This window comes from Pelodiscus sinensis, chromosome 7 (genome assembly GCF_049634645.1).
Source record: "Pelodiscus sinensis isolate JC-2024 chromosome 7, ASM4963464v1, whole genome shotgun sequence".
Lineage (NCBI taxonomy): Eukaryota > Metazoa > Chordata > Testudines > Trionychidae > Pelodiscus > Pelodiscus sinensis.
In genome coordinates, this window is record NC_134717.1 from 6,678,250 (window position 1) to 6,696,319 (window position 18,070).

General features: G+C 48.8%; 1 protein-coding gene across 4 annotated transcripts in view; it reads left to right on the forward strand.

Moving 5' to 3' along the window:
* The first annotated feature begins 6,301 nt into the window (after positions 1-6,301).
* EPB41L5 (erythrocyte membrane protein band 4.1 like 5) overlaps positions 6,302-18,070 on the forward strand; it is a 109,054-nt gene continuing 97,285 nt past the window's right edge. For 3 of the 4 annotated variants that reach the window (XM_075933065.1, XM_075933067.1, XM_075933068.1), the window contains exons 1-2: positions 6,302-6,435; positions 10,368-10,552. In XM_075933065.1, coding sequence (XP_075789180.1) covers positions 10,373-10,552 — 180 coding nt within the window. In that variant the 5' untranslated portion in view covers positions 6,302-6,435; positions 10,368-10,372. Of the gene's footprint in view, positions 6,436-9,542; positions 9,689-10,367; positions 10,553-18,070 lie in introns of those variants that run through there. The other variant, XM_075933066.1, reaches the window with a different exon arrangement.

Genomic DNA, 18,070 nt, shown 5'->3' on the forward strand with positions numbered 1-18,070 from the left:
GTACCAATCTAGACGTACTTTTGTGCAAAAAAGCCCCGATCTCCATTTTCGTGATCAGGGCTTTTTTGCAAAAAACAAATCTCAGCTGTCTACACTGGCCCTTTTGTGCAAAAGTTTTGTGCAAAAGGGACTTTTGCCCGAACGGGAACAGCATAGTATTTCCGCAAAAAGCACTGATTTCTTACAGTAGGAAGTCAGTGCTTTTGCGGAAATTCAAGCAGCCAGTGTAGACAACTGGCAAGTTTTTCCGTAAAGGCGGCTGATTTTCCAGAAAAACTGGCCAGTCTAGACACAGCCATGGAGAAACTGGGTTTCCCCTTTTCCTCCCATTCAAGTTTTCAAAATGCGCGTGTGTTTCCTGTGGGCAGTGTGAGCAGACCACATCCCTTTCACTCAGTACAAAGTGCATACTAGCATCCAGGAAGCATCACCTTTCTAGGATTTGCTTCATTGCTGAAATAACATGACAAAAATGTCAGCCTAAGTTACTCCTCCCCCCCCCCCCCCTTCCCAGTCGTTTGCTTTGTTCCTACCATTTCTGCCCGAAGGACCATTCTGTCTTAGCTTCTGGGTCCCTGTCTCCAGAGAGACCTTCCCAAAAGCCTATCCTAGTTTGTATACACAAGACCATGTCTTATCAGAAATTTTGCAACTTTATACATTTTTCTAGCGACTGACATGAATATGATTCAGCAGAAGAGTTTTGCTTCAGGTAATAGTTCCTATGTGCATCCCATTGTGGGTGCACATGTGTTCCATGCACCTAAGACCAGAAGATTTTTGCTTCTCCCATCTCCCCGTGGCTGGAAACGACAAGCCGCAGCCAGTGGGAGCTGTGAGGTTCTGTAGCTGTGGAGCTTTAAAGTACACAAAGCATCACAAGCCTGCCAGGGGCTTTCCCTGGTGGGTCTGCAATCCAAGCTTGAAAACTCCTGCACTAGACTTTCTGTTCCCTCCCATCCTGTACGTTCCTTGACCTTGATTTGGATACCACATTCCAGGTAGCAGTGGATTACCCAACATTCATACATTACATAATGTGTGTGTAATAAACACTGATGCATATGGCTTTATGTTGGGTAACACTTCGTATTTTTGTGGTCTTATGTAGCACGTAAATGGAGAATATATCTTTGTATTTGTCTTGCAAAGTAAGCCCCCATGTAGGATACATCTGCTGCTCAGACACCTGGCCTGTGCTGGCTGACTCAGGTTTGCAGGGCTCGGACTTACGGTAAAGATGTGTAGCACAGATGTTTGGGCTCGGGCACCAGCTTCAGGTGCCTCATAGGGTCCTAGAGCCTGAGCTTCAGTGGCTACACCTCAGTTAAACAGCCCCTTCACCCGAATCTCGTGAGCCTGAGTCAGCTGGCACAGGCCAGACGTGGGTTTTAATTGCAGCATGGACGGATGCTTCCATTCTCCTGTTTCAGAGACTCCTTTTCTTTCACCCTACAAATAAGTCAGCTGCAAGACTTCTTACCCTCAAGGCCTCTTGGAGCAATTACCAGCTCTAGTAAATGGCACACAAACCTTCTGTGGCTGTGAATGTCCATGTAATTCCTTAGGCCTATTCACTGGTTAATATTTGGTGCTTTGAAAAAAAAAAAAGAGGGTAAAGTGCTGATCCATCTAAAATGTGGTGACTGAGGTTGAGCTGACTTTTGCATGGGAGGCAAATGGCCAGCTCCCAGTGGCATTTACCTTTACACAGCTCTAGTGTCAGGTCGTGCCTCTAAGGAAGTTAAATTCACCTGCAGCCCCCTTTCCCCAATTCGTCTGTTCACGTGTTCCGTGATCATACTGATGCCCCGAGAAAAAGTTCCTCTAAGGGAACTCATGCAGCAAGGGCCCAGCAACTACAGTTCTGAGGGCCTTTTAGGTACCTAGCTGTTTAGTGAAGAGGTGTTCCTAGGGGCTGCGGGGTCTGGGGAAAGTCCCCCCGTGCCCAAGATATGGGGCCTGATGCAACCCCTCCCACAGGCCCTGCCCTACCTCTGCTTCCTCCCCACTCCACCCCTTCTGCCAGACCCCTTTCCTGCTCCTGCAACGCAGAGTGCTTTGGGGCTGAAGCACTCTGCTTCTTGCTGCTGTGGAGCCACCAAGTGCAGCATGCTGGGAAAGGGTGGTGGCCAGAGCAGGCTGTCGGGCAGCTCCAGCTCCTGCCACCTTGGTGAGTGGGGGGGGGGCACCCTGCTGCCGCACTGTACCAGGCATATCCATAGGACAGTTGTGGTGCTGCGGGGCCCTCCAAAGCGTGGTGCCTGGGGCAGTTGCCCTGAACCATCCTATGGATGAAATGATTCTGGTCTATTGGGGGGGAGAGAGGGAGGGAGTCAGCAGGAACTGGTGGAATTGGGAGGTTGGAAAGCAGTCTGGGAGGAAAGCGAGAGCAGTTGCAAAACATGAAAGAAGAAGATGGCAGAGAGGAATGAGGGGGCAGGTGAGAGAGAGGAGACTGAAAAGACCATGGAGGAGGAGAGTAAGTAGGGCAGGAGGAAGGCACCTATGTTGTCCTCCCCTTCGTGTCAGATATTCCCATTTTGTGTTGGCGCATTACTTTTCTTCCTCAAGCACAGTATTTTGCACTTGTCTGTGTTGAGTTTAATGTTACTGATTTTAGACCAATTCTCCATTTTACTAGGGTCTTTGTGAATGTTTTAATCCTGGCCTCCAAAACATTTGCCCCCTCTCCCAGCTTGGTGGCATCCACCAATTTTATGAGCTTGATCTCCCTTACATTATCCAAGTCATTGATGAAAATAGGCCTGAATTCATGACCGCCTTTTGTATCACTAAATCTCCTCAAGGCCAATGTATGGTTGACATTGCACTTATAAATCAATCAGCTTGGAGTTGTTAATACTCTAAACCCCCTTTCCACCCTTTTAACAGGATCTGTGGCCTGTTGCTCATTGTTTGTCACAACCTTCAGTGACACTGCATTTTTGAGAGAGAACAGAGGCTCCTGTGCTCTTGTTTGAGCAATGTCGTTCTTTTGGGTGTTGATTCTACTCCACAAAAGGCATCACTCCTTTGATGAAAGCAAAGTAGAGGGATCAGGAGGGGTGCAAAGGGTATTTCCCCAACTCTGCTGCATTGAACATGGGTAAGGTTAAGATTTTGTCATGATGTTTAGTAAAAGTCACAGACAGGTCATGGGCAATGAATGAAAATTCACAGAAGCCTCTCTCTCTTACTGAAAATAATTGGGGAAGGGGATGAGTGAAGCCCAAGCAATGGAGGAGAAAAAGAAGAGGGAATCAGCACCCATTGGTGAGGCAGCTTGAGTATCTGGGGTCTCCCCGCTGCTCATGGTGGCTGACAGCTCTGGGTACCCCCTGTCATCTGCTGAAGTGGAAAATGTCACAGGTCACTGAAAGTCAAAGGATCCGTGGCCTCTGCAACAATCTTATCCTTATATGTGGGTCACTGTCTTGCCTAAAAGCCAGTGTTTAAAGTAGTTTGAATCAGAGGGGATGTGCTCATGCAAGCAGTAGAGGAGAGAAACCTGCTTACCCTGATGGGGGAGGAGAGAAGGCAGATCCTTCCCCCATCCCACCATCAGTATTACCATCTTTGATATAAGGCGTGTTTCTTAAAGCTCCAGCTCCTGGAGACATGACTATGTGAGAATCTCGGCTTTCATTTTATTTTCTTTAAAGTATCTAACCCACATGAGGGGAAGGAGAATCCTAAAGACTCAAGAGGAAGAAGGTAAGTTTAAAACATTCTTTCCTTCTTAAAAAAAAACTTGTAATTATTGTGGCCTGACTCATGGTTTTGGAATGGATGGGGTTGATGTTGCTGTCTATTGTCATTCCTTTGATCCATGTCTAACTGAGACTGGAGAGCTCTGTTCAGGCTGCTTATCTGCTTTTTCTGGACATGAACAATGGTGAGTTGCTGTCATTGCCACCAGGGTGGAGCGAGGGAAGAGAAGTGGGAGGTGCACTGGGACAGCTGTAAGTGTCCTAATTAGGCTTCAGAGTTAACATGTGCCTAAAGGGGAGAGAGCACCTTCTCCCAGACTCTGCAAGCCTGAGGCATGACCCAAGGGAGGGGACCTTTATCTAAAGGAGGGAGTGCCCCCTGCTCCTCCAGTCTCTCTCCCCAGCACTACTGGCACTGCTCTAGACTCTCATAATGTAAGAACCTTCCCATAACTTAATTTTATTTGGTGACCCTTAGTTCTTAATACAGAGCAGGTTTAAAACAAAAGGAAATTTTTCATCACACAGCCTCATCTGTGGAACTTCTTGCTGGAGGAGGTGGTGAAGGCCAGGACTTTAACAGGGCTCAAGAAATAACTAGATAAATTCATGGAGGTTAGATCCAACACTTATTAGCCAGGGTAAACAGAAGGTAGGGATACCACCCCTGCCAGCCCAAGGCTGGGAATGAGTGACGAGCAGAATTGCTTGAAGTTTCCCTGTTCACTCCCCCTGGGTCCGGGGCATTGGCCACTGTTGGCAGACAGGGTACTGGTCTAGATGGACTTCTGGTCTGAGCTTGTGTGGTCACTCTTATGCTCTCTCAGGTGATTCAGGCTGGTGTCCTGTCTTGCTCAAAGCATGCTACAATGAGGGCCCTTTTAAGAGAGCAGGTACCTGTTACCTACCTCCTATTCCCAACCACTGTATGGTGCTTTAAGGGGCCCTTGTGGGGGTGGCAATGCTCCTTTAAACGGAGCTTGCTCTCTAGGCATCCTCTGGGGAGTGGCACAGCCTCTAAGGAAATCATCTCGGTGGGCCCTCCAGCTAGAAGCATTGCCCCTTTAATGGGCAGCTAGCTTTAAGAAGGAATTAGAGGGGCAGTCTTGCAAGTCGGCTTCAGCAGAAACAAGGAGGGGGCGGCCGGCACTGTAAAGACTAACTCGTTTGCTAGGCTGTAAGCTCCGGCCAGCTCCCCTCAGGCACTGCAGTGAGGGGCAGCTCGGGGGGCTTATCTCCAGATGAACGTGGCTGCTCTTCAAAGGGTCACCACACTCTGTTTTAATCTTTAAGGGACCCTCTGTTCTGTGGGCCGCTGGTGGGTGGCTCCCCGTGGGCCTCAAAGACGGCGGCATTGCCCCTTTAAGAGGAGGGGGCGCTCCCTGGGTCCTGGAGAGTGCGGCATTGCCCCTTTAAGGGGAGGGGACACTGCCTGGGTCCCGGAGAGTGAGGCATTGCCCCTTTAAGGAGAGGGGACGCTGCCTGGGTCCCGGAGAGTGAGGCATTGCCCCTTTAAGGAGAGGGGACGCTGCCTGGGTCCCGGAGAGTGCGGCATTGCCCCTTTAAGGAGAGGGGACGCTGCCTGGGTCCCGGAGAGTGCGGCATTGCCCCTTTAAGGAGAGGGGACGCTGCCTGGGTCCCGGAGAGTGCGGCATTGCCCCTTTAAGGAGAGGGGACGCTGCCTGGGTCCCGGAGAGTGCGGCATTGCCCCTTTAAGGGGAGGGGACGCTGCCTGGGTCCCGGAGAGTGCGGCATTGCCCCTTTAAGGGGAGGGGACGCTGCCTGGGTCCCGGAGAGTGCGGCATTGCCCCTTTAAGGGGAGGGGACGCTGCCTGGGTCCCGGAGAGTGCGGCATTGCCCCTTTAAGGGGAGGGGACGCTGCCTGGGTCCCGGAGAGTGCGGCATTGCCCCTTTAAGGGGAGGGGACGCTGCCTGGGTCCCGGAGAGTGCGGCATTGCCCCTTTAAGGGGAGGGGACGCTGCCTGGGTCCCGGAGAGTGCGGCATTGCCCCTTTAAGGGGAGGGGACGCTGCCTGGGTCCCGGAGAGTGCGGCATTGCCCCTTTAAGGGGAGGGGACGCTGCCTGGGTCCCGGAGAGTGAGGCATTGCCCCTTTAAGGAGAGGGGACGCTGCCTGGGTCCCGGAGAGTGCGGCATTGCCCCTTTAAGGGGAGGGGACGCTGCCTGGGTCCCGGAGAGTGAGGCATTGCCCCTTTAAGGAGAGGGGACGCTGCCTGGGTCCCGGAGAGTGAGGCATTGCCCCTTTAAGGAGAGGGGACGCTGCCTGGGTCCCGGAGAGTGCGGCATTGCCCCTTTAAGGGGAGGGGACGCTGCCTGGGTCCCGGAGAGTGAGGCATTGCCCCTTTAAGGAGAGGGGACGCTGCCTGGGTCCCGGAGAGTGCGGCATTGCCCCTTTAAGGGGAGGGGACACTGCCTGGGTCCCGGAGAGTGAGGCATTGCCCCTTTAAGGAGAGGGGACGCTGCCTGGGTCCCGGAGAGTGAGGCATTGCCCCTTTAAGGAGAGGGGACGCTGCCTGGGTCCCGGAGAGTGCGGCATTGCCCCTTTAAGGACGAGCTGACACTTTCGGGCGGGTGGGCTCAGTCCCTTTAAGGGAGGCGGGGGCGGGGCCGAGCGGCCATTTTTGCTCCGCCCCGCCCCGCCCCGCCCCCCCAGTGCTGAGGAGCCGCAGCCGGGCTGGCCTCCGCTCCCGAGCCGGGCAGCAGGTGAGAGGGGGGTTCGGGTTCCCGCATGGTAGGGGGCGCCCCCCCCCGGCCTCGTCATCGCGGGGGGGGTAATCCCGGGAGAGAAGCGGGTGGGGGCGGGGCCAACGGCCCGCGTGGGGCGCGCTGAGGAAAGCGCCCCTCCCCCCCCCCCCGTGTCCGGCCCGGGCTCTGGGCGCCCCCTGAGGGCTCGGTGCCTGCGCGGCTCCCCCGGCCCCGCCTGGCGAGCGCCGCGTTCCCTGCCACAGCGCGAGCCGGGCCCCCCCCCCCCCCGGGGCTGCGAGCGGGGGGGTCACGGGTGGAAAAGCTCTCCCGCCGCGGGGTTCCCTGCGCACCTGGAAGCTCGCGGCGGGCAAGCCCGGGCAGAGGAGACCCGGGGCGCGCGCTCGGCTGGGGAGCCGGCTGCTTTGGCTCAGGAATGACTCGTGCAGGGTGCGCGTGGCTGGTGCGTGTTACAACCGTGTCACCCACTGACTGGGGGGTCCCGAGTCCGGCCCGCGGGCCAACTGCGGCCCGTGTTCCGCTTTCATACGGCCCCCCGGGTAATTGGGCAATATCTATCTTTTATGGCCCCCAACGAATCCATACGTACTGAGATGAATACATTGTAACATCTCAGTTAATGTCAGTTGGTCTCAATCAGTTATAAATATATTTGGACACAACATGGATACTGGGTGTTATGTTCCTGTTCATATTTTTTGAACTTAAAAGTTGACAGACAACCTTTAGTACCAATAATATGTCATGTACTTTACAATGTTCCTGACATATATTTCAGCTTCCTGGATTTTTTTTTTTCATCTGGCCTTCAGATATGAAAGGCAGAGTGATTTAACACCTGTTTAGATTGGTCATCCATGGGACGAAATGAAAAGTATGCCGTTTGCAATAAACGTTGCCTAAAATAGTTAATTTGCATTTAATTTTAATGGTTCCAAGAATGTCAGGCAAAATGGTCAGCCCTCACGCATGTTCACTTCATCAAATCTGGCCCTCGTGGAAAAAAGTTTGGACACCCCTGGACTCTATAAGGTGCCACAGGACTCCTCGCTGCTTTTGCAGATTCAGACTAACACGGCGACCCCGCTGATACAAACGCTATGGAACCTGTCTGCAGAGGAGACATAGCATGAACTCTAGTGATAGAAATGTAGCCCTGTTAGTCTGGTGTAGCTGAAGCAAAATGCAGGACAATGTAGCACTTTAAAGACTAAGAAGATGGTTTATTAGATGATGAGCTTTCGTGGGCCAGACCCACTTTGATCTGAGGAAGTGGGTCTGGCCCACGAAAGCTCATCGTCTAATAAACCATCTTGTTAGTCTTTATAGTGCTACATTGTCCTGCATTTTATATCATGAACTAGTTACAAACGTTTTCACGTTGTAGCATAGACTGGCGATTACCTATGCTGCATATTGCCTACACCTTTCATGTGATTTATGGTCCAGATCATCCTACAAACTGGATTGACTTTTAGGTTTCCTTGGCTCCAAACTACTAAATCCCTGCATGGAGCATAATTGTAGTCACTGGGGTTGTGCTAAGGTTCAGGCTTCCACCTTGCAGATCAGCTTACAGAATGGAGGCCCAAGTTTACAATTAACTTAAATTCTCTGTTGTGACCAAAGTCCCTGAGGGGATTGTGTGTGTGTTATAGATCGGAGCTTGCAGCCTAGGTGGGGTTTGCCAGTTCAAAAGGCTTAGGCACTCACCCACCTTAAACAGGTGTTTCTGTGAGTGAAAGGGGGTAAATGTGTGCACACACCCTCATTTGTTTATACATTGGAATTTTGCACTAAATCCAAAGAATGTTATGAAGAACTGTCCGTCATTTGTTCCTCATGAAAAGGGGGAGTATATCAATCAGGAAAATAGCCTGGGAGAAAGTGTAACTAATTTAGGGACATCAAATAAGTTGGAGTGCCATGGATATAAGACAGTGGTCTCCAACCTTTTAAACCACAAGGTCACTTTTTAATTTAAGTGCAAGTTAAGATCTACCTCAAACCCAAATGTCCTGCCCTACTTCCTTCCTGCCCCTTCTTTGAGGCCTTGATGCTGATCCGCCTTTTCTCTGAGGCCTCACCCTGCTCACTCCATGCCCCTTCCTCCCCCATCCTCACTCACTTTCGCCAGGCTGGGGCAGAGGGCCGGGGTGCAGGCTTGGGCCAAGGAGGCTTGGTCTTGGGCCAAGGAGTTTGGAGTGTGAGAGGGGCTCCAGGCTTAGCCCAGGGTGGGGGATTGGGATCCAGGAGGGCTTTCAGGGTGCAAGCTCTGGGAATGAGTTTGGATGGAAGGGCACTCACGTCTGGGGCAGGGGGTTGGATGTATGAGGGGGTTCAGGTCTATGACAGGGGTCTAGGATGCAGGCTTTGGCTGGGCACCATTTAACTGAGATAGCTTCTGGATGGTGGAGCAATGGGGTTAATGCAGACTTGCTCCTGCCCTGGCCCTTCACCACTCCTGAAAGCATCTGGCATGTACAGCAATGGCCCCATGTGCTGCCCCTCATCTACAGGCACTGAGCCCATAGCTTCTACTGGCCACGGTTCCCTGATGAATGGGAGCTGCAGGAGTAGTGTCTGCTGGCAAAGACAACATGTGGAGACCCCCTGCCCTGCCTTTCTCAGTGGCTGCAGGGACATGCCAGCCACTTCCAGGAGCAGCAGTTACCATTGGGATAATTACTCCAGCCATGACAGGTTGGGCATTTGAGAACTCAGTACTCAACAAATTAAATGTAAGCATAAGAGAGAAATGAAAATGATGAAATGCACAGACTAGTCCAAAACCAAAAATAACCCACTTTGCAAGCTGTAAAAGAAGTAACAACCACCCCCCATGGATCTGTTGGGTCTGGTGATGAGAGTGAAGGACAGTGTGTGTTTGTGAGAATGACAGACACACACACTGGGTGAGTGTGACAGAGATTTGCATTGCCAAGCTCCCTCCTTCTCTTTCTCTCTGTGTGGAGATAGGGTACAGAAGTGGGGCAGGAGGGATACCCTTTCATCAGTGCCCTCCGTTTTCTCCCTCTCACACCCTGCACAGCAAGCACAAAGCTTCCAGGGGGGCAGCTCCAAGGCAGAGGGCAGGAACAGCATGACAGTGAGTGGAGGGGCAACTGTAGTGCCAGCGCTTGGTAGCTTCCCGGCCAAACCAGTCAGGATCACCTATCTGAGGCTCCGAGATCTACCGGTTGGTCCCGATCTACTGGTTGGTGGCCACTGATACAAGACGACTGTTAACTATGTGAGTCCTGAAAAAGGAGTCATTGGGCTTCCTAAAATACTTTACTTTAAGCCAGTGATGGGAAATTTAGGCTTGTGAACTGTCTGCAAAATTGTAATAACCAAGACAGTCTCCCAAGATAGGGTAGTTTTGCTAACTGTGCTTAGGTACCTAGAATTTGTGAGGTGAGCCTATTGAACCATATCAGCATTTTGGTTGCATGCAGTGGGAGTACACTCGTCACAGTCAGTGTTGTGTGCATCAGCACACGCTTCATATGCCCTTGCGTTGTGTGTGTGCCACTTCAGTAATATTGGTAGGAAAAAACCTATGTGGATGAAACTAGTAGAATCTGGCATCCCTGCTCTTGGGCATTGATAAACAATGTCTCGTGGGCCACACCCCGATGGGCAACATGGCAGACTGCAGATTGTTCACCACCGCTTAAAGCACTTTGTCTAAATAATATGGTCCTGGGAACCAATCTCTGAAACGGTCAGCATTTCACTAAATTGGGATTTCCTAAAGAGCAAAAGGGAGTTAGGCATCCAGATTCCTAAGCAATTCAATTGAATTTGAGTCTGTAACTGCCTTGTGACCCCTGGAAAATTGAAGACTTCTTTAAGTGCAGTCTTAATTTTTTTCACTTTCTTGAAGTGTTAACATCTGTCTCTTCATTCTTTGTCTTGGGGCTCTGTAGCAAAGATGTTGCGTTTCTTTCGACGAACGCTGGGACGTCGGTCTATGCGCAAGCATGTGGAGAAGGAGCGACTGCGAGAGGCCCAAAGAGCTGTCACCCACATCCCTGCAGCTGGAGATGCAAAATCCATCATCACTTGTCGAGTATCATTGCTGGATGGAACTGATGTCAGTGTGGACTTACCGGTATGAAAGAGACAGCTGCTTTTTAAACACTATTGACTTGCATCTGTCAGGTTGAGTTCTTTATTTTGTAAGAGCTGGGTAAAGTTATGCCTATTTGTCATAGCTCCTAACCCAGATCTGTTAGTCTCTAATTGAAAAGATAATGCAGTGGTTAGTGCTTTCACTTAGCATGTTCATAGAAATATCATTGTGCTGTAAATATTAAATGTGTTTCACTGGGCTAGTGTGTGGTGGCAGAGCAGGTCTAACTTAGCAACACCCATATTTTCATTTCAGTGTCCTATGCATGCAAATTGAGGGAGAAGCTAAACTCATTTAATTCAGTTAATGGGAGTGATATACAAAGACATGAGAATGGTTTCTGAAATTTGGCTACCTTTTCACTGAGCAGCTTTCTATCTGATATATGAGAAGAGAGAGTACTCTTGGCATGTACTAGACATGCGGTTCCCAACCTGGTTTATACTGCGGACTGGCAAACCCATTCACAAACTTTTGGCAGACTGGTAACATTTTATTTGCACTTTTGCATATTCATTATACAAATAACAAATATGCAAATAAAATGTTTCCAGTTCTCTGCAGTTGTCATGCAAATAATAAGTATGCAAATAAAATGTTACTGGTCCACCAAAAGCCCCGGCCCCCAGGGACGCCGCAAACAGCTGGCTTCAGCTCCAGCAGTCACTGTATGGCTAGTACATGCTGGCCCCCCGTTGCCAGCCCTAACCCCTAGAGGCCACCACCTCTCAACCCCCTCCCCCCCTCCAGCCACTGACCCGAGAGTCCCCTGTACTCAGTCCCCCTCAGTGCCAGCCTCCCACCCCTTAGATCCCACCTCCACCGAACCTCTCAATGCCAGCCTCCTGTTTCCAGAGCCCCACTGCTCTCCTCCCTCCCAGTGCTAGCCCCCAATCCCTAATATTAGCCCCATCCCCAGAACCCCCCAGTGCCAGCTCCCCACCCTGAATGCCCCAGTGCCAGCCCCCACCTCTTAGAGCCCCCAACCCCCGGGTTCCCCCAGCACTAGCCCTGCTCCCCCAACCCCCAGTGCCTACCCCGCTCCCCTCATCTAGCCCTGCACTGCCTGCCAGCTGCCAGCTGAGCACTACTGCCTGGGTTGTGGCTGCTGTAAGACTGCTGTGCCAGGCTCCATGCAGCTCTCCCACCACACAGTGAACCACTCTTCCGTGTCTAGGAGGTGATTGCTGCCATTCACTTCCCTTTAGTTTGTACTTAGCTATGCCAGTGATGGCTGGTTTGAGTTTGAACAGTCCCAAGGTTTAAAAACCATGGCTCATTGAAACTCTCTTAACATATGGTTAGATCCTGAGAGATGCTGACTTTAGTAATTGTTTTACAGTACATCAGGTTGGAGCCACTGGTCAAGAGTGATTGCTCTGCATCTTGTGTCTTAAAGTAAATGAACTTTCTCTTATAGATGTTAAGAATGTTAAAATCGCATTGGGCAGTCTAGGGAAAGCCCCAGATTGCTTGAGTGTAGAGTATTGTGGCAGTGGTGAGAGAATGTGGGTGGAGAATAATCCCTTCTCCAATATTTGAGACAGAGTTACTTTGATTTTTTTAAATATTAGAAATATTGCATTTATAAAGATGTCAAAAATGACTAAAGACTTTTAGAACAAGTGGTAAAATAATGCGCCTCTGTAAAGGTTGTTGAAATAATATAATTAACATGTCCAATGCTGTTCTGTGTGTAAGATACTTTACCTGGGGCCAAAAATGCTCCCCCCCCCCACTTACACACTTCATAAGCATAGCTGAAATGGGAAATAATAAAATATAGTGTCTGTACACAACTAGAACAATAGTCTTTCTGCAGCTGGTGCTGGCCTTACAGGCAAATGCCTATAATAACAATTTTGATTCTATGAGGAACTTCAATTAATCTTAGTTGTCAGACTTATCAACCAGGTGCCTAAATGTAATGGTGAAGGTGTAAGTTACTTTTTTTTCTTTTCAGAAGAAATCTATTATTCCTCTTCCTTGCCTCTTTTGAGACACTCTTACAGGCTTCTCATTATTAGCCAGGAAAGTTACTTTGTTACCTTTTAAGAAATGACTTATCAACTTTCCAGTGTTTGTGCTTCCTTAGTCCAAGTCACCATCACAGTCACTCTGTCCAGGAGAACAGTAACTGCAGATGGCCATACTGTACTTCTGCAGCTATGTGTAGTATTCATAGGGTGCTGTTGGCAGTTAGCACAAGTGCTTGCTTTCCACAGTAACACTGCTCATTGGCTTCTTCAGATGACTTATTGGACTCTCTGGCTTCTAACAGTCTGCCTTTGATTGCTAGGGAAGAAAGAAAATGGTGGAAATGCAGGCTGGAATGAAGAATTTGAACTAGTTTAATGTGGAGAACGTATGGGTTCAGCATAGGGTCTGAGTCTCCCACTGACCCCCGGGCTCCATGCTGCCCTGCCACTTTGAAATGCACAAGAGCCCCCACTTGGGACACTTGTACATTTCAAAGCTGGCACGCTGCGTGCAGCCCGGAGTCGGTGGGATTTCCTGCTGGCCCCAACCTGCATGCAGAGTTCCACATTCCTCCTTTGAAATGTTCAAAAGACCAAGTAGGGGCTCTTGTACATTTCAAAGGAGGAAAGCGGACGTGCCTGTCGACTAGGCAAGTAGTCAATGGAAATTCCATCAACTACTCAACTAGTAAATTAACTGATACTTGACATCCTTAGTCTAATTAAAATTCCAGCATGGGATTTCCTACATGTTGAGTGGCTGTGGAGGAGGAGATAAAACCTGTTCTAGAACATATCACTGTTAGACTGTTTTGTATTTCTGACAGGAAGAGGAAGAGTGGAAACTTTATTTCCTGAAACTTCATATGCATTAACTGGTCTTAAACAGAGGTCTTTTGATCATATATTTTACTCCATACTGAAAAGTGTTATGCAGTGGCCATCCTGAGCCTGAGAAGGCGCCACAGTTTAGCTATGTCCATTGCCAAAGAGCTACAGTAATTTGCAAGCAGTCCCCATCAGGCGCCTCCTTCCATCTCCAGCATCTTTTCCCCACCAGCAGTCCCACTGATCAGTGCTTCCTCTTCCTTCCCCATGCCTCCTGCCCACTGTAATCAGCTGTTTCATGGCACTCAGAAGGCTCTGTTGGGGAGGGAAGGAGCAAGAGCGCAATATGCTTGGAGAAGGAGGTGGAGACACGAGTTGAGCACTGGAAAGTTGGCACCTGTAGCTGCAGCCCCAGAGTGAGTGCCTGAGCAAGGAGCCGCATATTAACTTCAGAAGAGTCACAAGTTGGCCACCCTTGCCCTGGATGGATTAACCCAAAGCAGTAAAAGGCACTCTATTCTGGAAGAGGCACATCCACACAGAACAGTATTCCAAAATAGCTATTTTGATAAATTTCAAATGTAGACCAGCCCTTAGACGCTCTGCACATTTAAAGATTTATATTAGTCCAGCCCACACACCGAATTCCGTGCTGTTAAGAGGGTTTTTTTTTCCTTTTACCTCCAGCCTAGTTTAATAATCTACATTAATCAAGTGTTGGGATTTCAAACAATTACATGTGCATGAGGAGGTTAATTTGTCCCCTGGAGGCAGAACCAGTCACAAATTTAGGTCTGTTTGTGGGTTAGATGGTTAATATTTTATTGGAAATCATTAAGCAACTTGAAAGTGCTTAACTGCTTGTCCTTTGAGGTAAACTCAGCTCTGCCAAAACACACAAGATAACAGTGAGATCAAAATACCACTTATACAAAATTGAGTGTTTTCTACAACTGAATTGTTACCCTATAGTCTCTTAAATGGAAATGCATCTTTGATTTCTTTAGTGTGTGCTGGAAATGACAGTTTTATTGAACACAAGTAAGTTTATGTAAACCCATAAAAAGGAACTTATTGCAGAGTTTTGTGATGGGTTGGCCTCCATTAGTTAAATATAGACAGCTACATCCTTTAGGAATGTAGGTGTATCTCCCAGGAATGTAGTTTTCAACTAAAACTTCAAAATTTGTTTAACTTTTATGAAAGTAAAATACCCATTTATGTATTCAGTATAAGTTTACATGAAACTGTGTGTGAGGGATGGTGGATTGACAGTCCCAGTGATTAAGTCAGAGAGGGACTGCCTCCTGTGTAATTCTGTCTCTGTCCATTTGGTCTTTACCTGCTTAGACTGGCACAATAGATGCCACTTGTGATGTAGGAATCCATCCACTGGGAAATAAACATCCATGAATTTCAAGTGTCACTGAGTAGCTTTTGCTCAGTAAAAGCTTTTACAACCTGAGCCAGAGTCAAACTGACATCTTAGATAAAGGGCTCTCCTTACCTGTTCATTCAGCTGTAAGAGTTATAAAGCTTAAAAATATATATATGGAAGAACATGGAAGCTTTCCCTTGGCTTTAGACCAGGCACAAGGTCCTTGTGTGAGCCGATGCCTTTGGTAACTTCACCTTTTCCAAAGGCTGTATTTATTCCACTTTGAGCCTGTCTTTCCTGTTGTTTATGCAGCAGAAAACACCCACTTGTTAAGATACAATATAAATAACTTAGTGGTGTTCTGTTTTGGAAGAAAGGACCTTGGTTCAAATATATTAAATGTGGAAGAAAGTATTTTACAATTGGTTCAAGAATTCTAACCAAGTTGTTCGGAGCAATTTTATCAATGTTTAATACATTTTTGGTGGTAGTGAATCTTATTATCTGAAACAGAAGAAACTTGATTATTGCTGTGCATATATGTGAGATTGCTTGCTGTTCCATGTCCTGAGACTTGGTAAGAAAGGAGTTACGAAAGTGCATGGTGGCCTGAAATTAGTGTCTAGGTGAGAGAGCCTCAAACTGTGGGGTGTGACCCGTATGGGCATGAACAATGTTTGAGGGAGCACCACCCAACCTCACTTCCATCCCAGCTCAGCTCCTGGCCATGGCCTCATTCCCAGCCTCAGGCTCCTTACGTCCACGTCCCACCACCCTGGGATCCACAATCTCACACCTAGCCCTGGAGGGGGGCATTTATTAGGGGTGTAATAGTGTAATCCCGCGTTTCTCAAACTGTAGGTCCTAACCCCCGGGGGGGTTGCGAGCAACTTAGAGGGGGATCGTGGTATCACAAAGTTTGAGAACCCCTGGTGTAATCAATTAACCGATAAGCAAGTGTTTATCAGTTAACGTTATCAACTACATGCAACACACACACACACCCCAGCAAGGAAATTTTTTAGCAGGCTGGCTTGGCTCACGCCAGGACCTGGCATCAACTCCCTTGCCGGCCCTTAGTGCTCTTAGTGCAGAGCCACAGCAGGGGTTGATGCTGGGTCCCAGCACGAGCCAGGACTGAGCCAGCCTGTCCACGTGCCAGCTCTTAGTGCCGGGACCCAGCATCAACCCTCGTTGCAGCTCTGCGGTACAAGTGCTTGTAGTGTTGTAGAGCTGCAGCAGGGCTAGTTGCCGGACCTGGCAGGAGCCGGGATTGAGTGGTAGCAGTGCTACCACTTATCGATTAATCATGTAGTTGACAATATTTCTTACCATCCCTAGCATGCACAGGGGCAAGGAGGGGTATGACCCTGAAAAGTTTGGGGACCACTGGTGTATGCTTCTGTCATATTTAACTTAAGCTTTCTGTATATAATGTAGGTTTGAATCATATTGCAAGAGACGTTTAACCCAGGACCATGGTTACAGTTTTAATTAAATGCCAGGTATTTAAAGATCAGAGTACCACAGGGTAGTAAAAAGTCTGCTTGCTCTTTTAAGTATGGAATTTAGTGGCTGAAACAGAGATGGAGGAAATTCTGCAAATAAGAAATCTAGCTAGTTCTCAATAATTATTTTAAAAACAAAGACAATTTTGTAGCAGAAATTATTAGACTGTATTCAGTGGCTTTTTATCTGTGATCAGCTCATTTGAATGTTTTTCTCTGGCTCAAAGGCCAGGGTGCCTCCCCAGTCTGGCCCTCTCCCCCACCCCTCCCACACACACTGGGGCTCTGCAGCAGGGCCCTTTGCACCCCGCCACAGGCCTTGCCGTCAGCCTCCACCCCCACTGCCGGCGCCTGACCCAGGACTGGATGTCCCTCCAGCAGCTGCCATGTAGGCTGGCAGCTGCCAGAGTTTAAACTGAGTTGTGCGGCTCCTCGGCTGTCCTGGGTAAAGGAGGGGGGAGGAGAGGGTATGGGAGCTATAGGGGCTTCGGTGAGGGGAGAGAGCGTGTGGGAGCTTGGCTGGGGGAAAGTGGGCATTGGAGTTGTGTGCCCTTGGTGGTATGGGGAGGTGTATGGGAGCCGCAGAGCCTTGTGGGGGCTTGGGTGAGGGGAAGGGGGACATATAGGACATGTGCAGTGACCATGGTGGTCTGGGGGGAAAGGGGGTGTGTGGAAGCCACGTGGCCTTGTTTCTTGCTGGCAGCGGGGCCGGAGCCGTGTGACCTCCCTCTTTGTGGTCAGAGGGAGAGAGCCGGATGCTGCACACCCTTCCTCCTCCCTGCCAGAAGGCAAGGGCCAGGCCAGCTGCGGCCTCAGCCTGGCCCAAACCTCTCTCTCCCCCCCACGCCTGCTCCCCAGTGGCCTGAGGGAGGGAGCTGGGCCAGCTGTGGCCTGGGTCCAGCCCAACCTTCCCCCTCACCTCCGGTGGCCAGAGCGGGAAGAGCTGGGGCTGCCTACCCCAGGAGAGGGGGTTTGGCAAGCATAGCGAGCAGGGAGCACTGTCCCCTAGTACTTGATAAAAATAATATATCTTTCACAACAGTATCAGAATCTTAACTCTTAGCTATGGATTTTCCCAATGGATTTTTATTATTTTGATATTGTAGCTAAATATTTTTTTCTTGCAGGGGATAAATGAGAAATACTTGTTAAGATTGAGCAGATAATAAATGTTGATAATCTGGGGTATGGGGAGGTGTGTGATAGTCTGTAACTTTTAAAAATGAGTAGGCTTGTGGCCTCTTAAGAGACTAACAGATAATATACACCTATATAATAATATCATGAGTTTTCATGGGCAAAACCCACTTCTTCAGATGAGATGATCTTGAGTGGAGAAAAGAAGGGAAAGACTCAGAATAAGAAGGGAGAGGGGGAAAAAGAAAATTACCTGTCATTTGCAGTCCTGGCGCTAATGTAGCGGGCTGGAATTGTTGCATATTTAGCTTTTGATGTCAATAGGATTTGAATGTAAGGAAAGCCAGTTTTATAGTAAGTTCAAACTTGTTCAGGCCAAGGGAGATGCTGTCAGATTTGCATATGAACGCCATTTCCTTGAGAATATTATTGTTAAAGGAATTTAATAGGGAGAGAGTGTCGCATTTTTACATATGTGAAAATTTGACTTGTTTGAAGTTTATCACCTGACACCAATATGTGGAATTTAAAGGTTTGATTTTTTTCAGTGATGTTTTATGTTTATACTTTGTATTAGAGAAATATGGTATTTATTTGGAATCAGAGATAAGGTTGCTATTCTATGATTATGTATATATTTGACATTTGAAGTGATTGGGTTTTATAA